We start from the raw sequence: 9498 nt of genomic DNA, 5'->3' as shown, positions 1-9498 counted from the left end.
GACTCCCCCACCCTTTATCATCGCCCCAAGTTGACCCCCTCCTTGCAGGCCCCAGAAAGGGCATCTGACTCACCCTAGGCCCATTGAAGCCTCTTCCTGGGATCTGGAATTGACTAAGGTTCTTGGATAGTCTGGTTAAACTCTAAGGACCTACAGATTTTGGACTTGCTCTTGGCCATATTCATTCAAATGAACTGAGGAATCAAAAAGCCTGTCTTTAGTGAGAGGGAAAAACAAAGTTGATAACAAAAAGAAGAAAGACAAGAGACAGAAAAAGAGGTCTCACAGCATTCAAGATCCATATTCTGGTTTAATTTTCAGGACCAGTTTGATTCATCTTCTTGATTTGCAAATACCACATATATTTACAAATGCATGTCTGAAAGGATCCACCTTAAACTATTAATATGGATTATCTTTGGGTATTAGGTATAGGCAAGGGAAAGGAGAAAATGAGGGCTTACATTTTTATTTCACTAGTGGCCTGGTGACGAAATTCGTGCACATTAAAAGGGGATTAATTAGAGGAAATAATTTAATATTGCTATTTGCCCTTTCTCTATAATAGAAGTGTCAGAGATGAAAGAAAATTAGTGAAATGTATATGAAAACCTTCCTCCTGTCAGAGTCTGGGGCACACCATGGGACCCAGAGTCAAGTCCCCGCCCACCCACATGCGCCTCAAAATCGCGTGAGACCCAGACCCGGCTACCCCTCCCCCCTTTATGGGGATAGATCCAGACCTGGCCAGTCCCACCCTTGTCAAGCCCCACTGGGCAGGGAACGTAGCCTCAGGTCCCCAGGCCTGGCGCCAGGTTGGCGGGTATGGCCTGAGGTCCCCCAGCCCAGACTGGGTGGGGGGACATGCCTTGAGGTCCCCCGTCAAGCCCCACCAGGTGTGGGACATGGCCTGAGATCCCCTGTCAAGCCCCGCCAGGCAGGGGGGGGGCGCAGCCTCAGGTCCCCCGGCCCTGCACCGGGAGGGGGGAACAGCCTCAGGTCCCCTGTCAAGCCCCATCGGCAGGGGGGTGCAGCCTCAGGTCCCCCCTGGGCAGGGGGCTCGGCCTGAGTTCCCCCGACCCAGCACTGGGGGTGCACCTTGAGGTCCCCTGCCAAGCCCCACCAGGCAGGGGGCACAGCCTCAGGTCCCCTGGCTCAGTGCCAGGGTGGGGTGCGTGGCCTGAAATCCCCTGTCAAGCCCCACCTGGTGGGGAGCATGGCCTGAGGTTCCCCCGGCCTGGCGCAGCCTGAGGTCCCCTAGCCCAGCACCAGGACGGGAAGCGCACCTTGAGGTCTCCCGTCAAGCCCCACTGGGTGGGGGGTGTGGCCTGAGGTCCCCTGTCAAGCCCTGCCAGCCTGAGGTCCCCTGTCAAGCCCCAGGTCCCTGCTGATTGCTTGTTAAGGCTCCTTATGGGAACTTGGCCTCAGCTGTGGGTGCAGCCATCTTTCTGACGGAGTGATGGTTCATTAGCATATTCCCTCTTTATTAGATAGGATAATTTTGACTATCTTTTTCTAAGCTGCCTGGGTGTCTTTCAAATTAAAATATAATGTAATTTTCTTAAATCTCATAATACCTCCAGTTTATTCCTGGTCTGCCAGAGATACCAAAAAATGCTGGCGATATGATAGGAAGTGTTCCCCCAAGGTTTCTTTTCCTAAAAGGTGAGGTCCATTGTGAGAACTTGCTAATATGTAATAAAGTTGGTTGTCGAATGAAAATAATTTATATACATTTATTCATGAAATAATTTTACTATAAACATTTATACCTTACTAGAGGCCCAATGCACAAAACTCGTGCAAGAATAGGCCTTCCTTCCCCCCAGCTGCTGGCACCGGCTTCCCTCTGGCACCTGGGACCTGGGCTTCCCTCCAGCCACCGGCAGGCAACCGGGACCCGGGCTTCCCTCGTAGCCCCAGCTTCATCCGGATGGTCATCCAGAAGGACGTCCGGTCTAATTAGCATATTATGCTTTTATTATTATAGATGGTAAGTGCCTGGGCAGGGAAGTAGGGGATTCCTGTTCTAGGGGCATCTAACACAGAGTTGACAGTTTGAGAAAGGCTTCAAAAAGAGCCTTGGGGAAGAAGAGTAAAGTAGAAAAAGGAAGGTGATGTGGAATTGAATAGTAATCCAGCCAGAGGGATCAGCAAATGCTCTAGGCCTGGAAGTGAGAACTTAAGAGTGTTCAGCGAACTGACCATGGCTTGGTAAGGATGGAGATAAAAGAGACCAGAGATGGAAATTTGAGATACTCGAAAACCATATTCTAAAGAGTGGATTGTGTACCAAGAGCAACTGAGAACTTTTGAAGGAAAGTAATTGCATTTCCCAAAACTTTCTGTGGCTCTAGAAATGGGCTATGTTGTAGCCAATTGGAGAAAATTAAGACTGGTGCAGCAGGTCAGTTGCCATAGGGCAAGTAAAAAGATATTATGATGGCTGGAGAGGATAGGGGCTGCTGCTTCCTACCATCACCACCCGGAAGACACCTTAATAAATATATGTTGAATTGAGTCGACTGGATGTACGCATGTAAGGGGTGGAGGGTCGCTGTAATTCCCAACTGTCTGGCCTGCTGGAAGATGATGTAATTCAGGAAGACAAAAAACTTTGGAGGAAAAACAAAGTCGATTGGACTGTAAAGTAATATCTTTGAGACATTAAAGTGGAAACGTCCAAAAGGCTGCACTGGCACCCAGGGCTTTGTGGGAGTTTCCCTCCCTTCATCAGAAATGGTGCTGCCTGGGTTTGCTGTCCCGCAGGCCTCTGCAAAACCTCCAGCCCCAGCCCGCAATTCCACGCATGCGCAGTGGACAACCCGGCCAATAATTTTTCCGTAACCTGAAGCAACATCCTCCTAACTCTCCATAAAAAAAGGCGGGAACTAGCCCACAGGCTGGGAAGTGATGGGGCGCACTCATCTGCACGTCCCGCCCACTTCAGCCTCTGATTGGTGGATGTCCCTGGCTCGTGTCGAGGCGCCCTCTTCATTGGTTGTTAATCCCCTGGCTAGTCGGCGGCGCCTGTCCGGCTCTTTCCTCCCCCTTCCCCAGCTGTCGACGTGGGACTGGGAGCCTCTGGTGGTTAGCGGCCGCGGGTGGGTGCCGGGCAGCGGGCCGGGATGGGGGTGCTGCAGCTGCTGGCAGTGGCCCTCGCCTGCTGCTGGTGGCCGCCCGGCAGCCAGGGTAAGACGCTGCGGGGCAGCTTCAGCAGCGCCGCGGCCCGAGACGCTCAGGGCCAGAGCATCGGCCACTTCGAGTTCCATGGTAGGTGCGGGGGCGGGGAGCGGGATGAAGGCAGCGGACATCCCGCGGGCCGCGCCCCCGGCTGGCGCGGGGATCCTGGCCCCGAGTGGCCAGGCGGGGAACTTCACCCAGCTCACCTGGACTCGCAGCGTCGCCCACAGCCCTCCTCTTACCGCAGCTCAGCGGAATCGGGGGAGGCGTTTATTGCGACCCCGACTATTACTGCTCCCTACACCCTCGTTAGCACCCGCTCCCCGCTTGGTGGTTGTATTCTGCACTTAAAAGATCGTTTCTCCGACCCTCCCATACAAACGTAGTAAGATGACACGCCTGCTGCATTTTTCGAGATCCTTCCCTCAAAGAAGCATCAGTTGCTCACTTCTGGCTCAATCTGGTTATATACACTAAGGCAATGTAATTTTGTGTGAGTTTAAACCCCAGAACGTAGATTTCTTGGGTTTGTTATTAAGATCAATTCGATAAAAACTACTTACAACGAAGAGGTTTTGGAAACCAAATAAAACACCTGGTAATCTAGTTGTCACCATTGCTAGAACAGTTTAGTTACTCTGCTACTAAAGGAGTAGATTAACTATGAATCACTAGGCCTAGAATTACGTTGACAAATGCATGTGTGTCCTGGGAGCTTCATAATTTGTATCCTCTCTGGCCCGTCTGAAATCGGAACTGCGTTCGATTCTTATCTTCTGGTCTCCTTCAAAAATCAGTAAGTCAACAATGAATGAATTTACAATTTATCCTAATTTTTACCATAGTCATTTGTACCCACAAGATTTTTCTTGGTACACACTCTTGGTACTCTTAATTTGACTACTACTATATTTTAAATAATCATTTGCCTTGATGGGGCTAGGATCCTTGGTTTACATAGTCTTTAGAGTTAAAAATAAGAATATCCTAGAGATGATTCTCAAGAGACGATAATAGAAATGAAAAGCTATTTTGTGTGGGAGAGCAATTTAAAGTATTGGAAAGTTACAGAATTGGTGGTTAAAGGCAGGGAATTTTTTTTTTTTAAACCCAAAGTTTTCAAAATAGCTGAGAAAAGGAGATGCAACCCAGTTTTCCAAAATCCAATGTGGAATAGATCTTGGGTGAATAAAATAGAAACTCTAGAAACAGAGTTTTATTTTATTTATTTATTTTTGTTGTTAATCCTCATCTGAGGATATTTTTCCATTGTTTTTTAGGGAAAGTGGAAGAGAGAGGGAAAAACAGAGAAACATCGATGTGAGAGAAGCACATTGATTGGTTGCCTCCTGCATGAGCCCTGACCAGGGCCCCTGCAGGGGAGGAGCCTGCAACCAAGGTATGTGCCCTTGACGAGAATCGAACCCAGGACCCTTTCCTCCACAGGCTGACGCTCTATCCACTTAGCCAAACCTGCTAAGGCCAGAATTTTACTTTTTAGATAACATTTTAAGTTTCTTAATCAACTTTGAGTTTGACAATGATAACAATATCACTACAATAAATGGCACAATCTGGACAGTGCTGGAAGGTGTAGAACGTATGGAAGCTATGACATGGGTTATTACCCATGTCTAGAAGCAAGACTTAGACAGTCATGATGATTACCTGGTAAACAGGAGAAACATATGTAGTAAGTCCAGATTTCTCAAGAAAGCTTGCGGAATAGAGTGATCCAAGTATTTTAACACTCTCCCTCTCTCCCCCTGCCCCCCTTTTGTGTGTGTGTGTGTAATTGCAATTTTCATTTAATGCAAGTTTAATAAAATAATACCACAACTATACTGAAATGATGAACTCTGATTCAGAATGCAATTTAAGGTGTTAATAGGATCTTAAAGTCATTCTTAACTTTTTATAATTTATAATGTAATCAATTTATATAGGAGACTTACACATTCTTTGACACATACAATACATTTAAATTTACTTAAAATGTCTAGTCAAAATGATAATTATAACAAAAGTAAAAACAATAAGATAATTTTAAAATGAAAAAAATCAGTCTCCTGATTTACTTCTCACCTAGAGTCCATTTCCATAGGAGCATCTATTTTTTTTACATTTATTTTTGGGCCTTAAATGTAGCTGATGTGTACAACCATACTCATTCTATAGTAGTCTTACAACCTATTCTGAAAGTTCTATTGTAAAAGTCACATGTCAAATTTTGTCAGGTATAAAATGTCTACCCCAAAACTCATTTATTTAAACTTTCTTGCTATTATCTATGCTTACTTTTTTACATTAAAAGTATAATTCAATTCCCTGTCCAGCACAGCTCAGTGGTTGAGCATTGACCTATGAACCAGGAGGTCAGGGTTCAATTCCCCGTCAGGGCACATTCCCAGGTTGAGGGTGTGATCCCCAATAGGGGGTGTGCAGGAGGGAGCCGATCAGTGATTCTCTCTCATCATTGATGTTTCTATATCTCTTCCTCACTGGGGGAAAAAAAACAAAAACAAACATTTAAGAAGTATAACTCAATATTATACAGCCATGTTATATTGAAAAACAAAAGAAACTTAGGAAATTTCTATAGATACTTTATGAACAGATGTTAAAGATGTGGAGTGGTTGTAAAATGAGGCACAAACTCTATTACAGTGAAGATCCACATACAGCAAATGTTGTTTATTCAATGAAATGTCATCAGTTAGCTGAAGTATAAGGAAAGGCCACACATTGATTTGGATAATTAATGTGCATAATCTCTTGACGTGCATCTGAATGGGATGTTCATTCTAATGTTATCTACCTAGTTAATGAGATTTAAGAAAAATTGTGTTCTTTAAATTCCCACTTTGATAAGTAGAAGTGAGTTGTCCTACTATCTTGCTTTTGCACAAGACCAAACTAGTTGATAATTTTTGTCTCAATGTCCAGGTGATCATGCTCTTCTGTGTGTCAGAGTCAACAATATAGCAGTAGCTGTTGGAAAAGAAGCTAAACTCCACCTATTCCCAGCCCAGGAATGGCTAAAGCTGCAGGAAAACAGTAATGGTTATAGTTGTAGTGAAAAATTATCCAAAGCTCAGTTGACAAGTGAGTATATCCTTTTTTATTTGATTATTGGGTATGTTTTTTTCCTCCTTAATGGTAAATGTAGTGTTTGCATACCAGGATGTTTCATGACAAGCACACATTACACTGTGGTGTTACTTCAGTAAGTTTCAAACTAGTTTAAGGAAACTGACCTTTTCCTTGATTAAAAGATAGAATGCCTTTTTTCCCCTTTATCATTCAACATTTTTGAAAATATATCCAAATAACTTATAAGGACATATTTTTTCCTTCATTCAGACTTCTTACAGGTCACATTATTCATACTAATGTTGCAGATATATTTTCATCCAGTAGCAGCACAGAGTGAATTATAACATTTGTTGAATAGTTACTATATGCCAGCACTGAGCTAAGCACTAAACAGGTATTATCTCAGTTAATTGTATTAATTTGACCCAAGTGATGCTGTTTTGCAACATGTTATTGGAACATAGGACCTCGTCATGTGGTGACACAGTATGTCATTTTAGGATGTACCAGTACCACATCATTTGTAAACCTTTAGGTTTGCCTCTAGAGAGGTACTGCTTTTATTCTAGTTATCTGTATCCTTGAGCTCTTCCATTCTCATCAACACTATCTCATGCATTAGGGTGTTAGCCATCCAGAGTGCGAACACACTTTTTAATATAGAAATGACAAGCATGTCCCATTCTACCCATTTCATTAGGAATATGAAGCCTCCATGAGAAAAAATGGAAATTATCTCTCTTCCCTTTTCTCCCCTATGTTTTCTCTATCCTGTTTTCCATATTGATGGATCTCTGACTCTTCTTTTAGTCTAGTCAAGTAAAACACTGGCCATTTCTAAACACCCAGTCTTCCTAGCCTTAGCAGCTCTCTGGTTCCCTCACAGGGCAGCGAGCCAGAATAGGGATAAGAGTAGAAGTCTCCAGTCCTTGACACCCATTGTGGGGATCTTTTATTGAGATTTGTCAGATGACATTGACAGTATGCTGCAGAAGTCTGAATGACTTAAGGAGAGACAGTTATATAAAGTTAGATACCTCAACCCTGAATTTCAGAACTTACCTGAGAAATTCGTACAAATGCTCATTATCAGTTGTCTTTTATATATATATATATATATATATATATACACACACACACACACACACACACACACACACACACACACACACACTGGTTTGCTCACCTGAATGTTCCACATATGTATAAATAGTCCTTGCCCATCCAAACCGGGTCCTCTTCCAGTATTCCCGGTTGTAGGAACTGGCCCCACCATCCATCTTGGACACAAGCTGGAAACCAAGGAGTTTTCCAATACTCCCCTTTCCGAATATCTCTTGAATTCATCTAATTTTCTTCATCTCCACCTCTACCATATTATTCCAGGTTGTCATAATCTCTTGCCTATACTGTTGCAGTAGCCTCCTGCCTGGTCACTGCAGCCATGCTGATCCTTCTCTGTCTGGCCATTGCTTACCTGCCCCTCCATCATAGTCTGGCCATTGCTTACCGGCCCCTCCCCACCAGCTTCATTTCACAGTAATGCCCCCTCCTGCCTCATTTTATTTGTAGTGCTTGTTTAATTTTAGTGTTATTCTGGACTTTTGTATAGGCTTTCCTCTTGTTATTTTCTCCCTTCTTTGGCTCCTCCCTCCTCTAAGTTAACACTTGAGTTTTTATAGCCTCTTGTTTTCCCTACAGTACTTATTATAGTTGCCACTTTTCATTTTATTTATTTGTTATAAAAGAAATCAGTAAGAGTACCAGTGCTCTTTTGGTCTATTCATTCATTCATTCATTCATTCATTCATTCATTCACTGAGCACTTCAATTGTTTCATGTATTATGCTAGGCACTAGTGATAAATCAGGGACCAAAATACTGACACACTTGAGTCCATAAGGCTAGGGGGTGACAGGAAAGAATCACATCATTGTAAATGTGATACTGCAACTGTGATAAGTATTATGGATGTTAGTTATGTGGTACTGTGAGAATGAGAATTCAGGATTCTCTAGTGCTGAGTAATAAGTGTTTACTAAATATTTGTAGGGTGAATTATCATAGAGCTTAGTGCTTGAGGGTTTTTTTGGTTGGTAGGTGATTTACTTTGTATTGGATACCTCAAAGTCTTTTTCTTTCTCCAATAAAAACTTACCAGGTAGTTTAAAGCTTTGAGCTGTAGGAAGGAGTTGTTTCCTTATATCATATGGCCAGTATTATACCACATACTATATACACTTGCAAAAGCATAATTTTTGTATCAGTCATAATATGCCTTCAGTCACAGAACTTAGTTATACAGGAAGACAGTATGGTACAATGGAAAGACTGCTAAATGGAGAATCACTGCTAGTGACTTGCACTTTTACTTTGAGCCACACTTATCTGTTCAACAAAGAAGCTGGACTAGTTTTTTCTAAGGTTTCTGAAACTCCTAAAATGCTGTGATTCTAATTATAATTCTTTAGGATGGAGTTACATATACATAGGGCTGTAACTTATAAAACCTCTTGCTGTTGTTTCTTTTTTTATTTTCCCTTTCAATTTCCCACTCGCTTGAGTACAAGAGTATTCTTTGGAATTATTGGAACAGAAGATCTCAAGAAACAGGAATTTTTGAGGAAGAACATTGTTTTGTTAAATTTTGGGTCCTGAAGTAAATTAAGTACTAATGAGACATAAATCACTTTCTACTTATTTCATCAGTTCTTTTTCCAATAACAAAAGCCGAGTTGTAAGAAAATGTATGTTCTCTAACTTATATATATATTAGTGTTATTGTTTAGGAGCATTGGTGCACTGAAACAAAAAGTATATCCTTAAATTCATGTCAGTGTAATAGTACTACATTTTAAAATAATTTATCGTAGAAATGATTCTTATTTTTCGGCCATTAATGAGATTTTAAGAATTAATAGTCTTTCACCTACTTAGTTATGAGTTCATTAACTATTCCTAATGCTTGTGTAAAACCTTACTGCTGCTGTGAACAATGAAAAGACTAGCAGATTTGAAAAATCCCCTATTGTCAAATGTGGCTTGTCAGTTGAGTATACATACATTTGCCCAAATGAATGTTTGAGAAATTAGTTTTCAGTCTTCCTTTGTTCTCTTTTAGTAATGCCGTAAAACATCAGCTTTAAAAATGATAAAATATTTTGTAGGTCTTAAAGCAAGCAAACAAGACATTTAAAAGCACTGAAAATAAGTTTATGT

The 9498-nt window shown here is 42.3% G+C and overlaps 1 protein-coding gene across 2 annotated transcripts in view; it reads left to right on the top strand.

Annotated features, from left to right (window-relative positions):
- Positions 1-3010: 3010 nt before the first annotated feature.
- The window catches only part of GPR180 (G protein-coupled receptor 180), a 32943-nt gene continuing 26455 nt past the window's right edge, over positions 3011-9498 (top strand). The window contains exons 1-3 of one of the 2 annotated variants that reach the window (XM_080660665.1): positions 3052-3273; positions 4464-4582; positions 6130-6288. In XM_080660665.1, coding sequence (XP_080516791.1) covers positions 4537-4582; positions 6130-6288 — 205 coding nt within the window. In that variant the 5' untranslated portion in view covers positions 3052-3273; positions 4464-4536. Of the gene's footprint in view, positions 3274-4463; positions 4583-6129; positions 6289-9498 lie in introns of both variants that reach the window. The other variant, XM_080660664.1, reaches the window with a different exon arrangement.

This window comes from Plecotus auritus (assembly GCF_963455305.1).
Source record: "Plecotus auritus genome assembly, chromosome: 3".
NCBI classification, from domain to species: domain Eukaryota; kingdom Metazoa; phylum Chordata; class Mammalia; order Chiroptera; family Vespertilionidae; genus Plecotus; species Plecotus auritus.
This window is presented reverse-complemented; position numbering and strand designations above follow the sequence as displayed.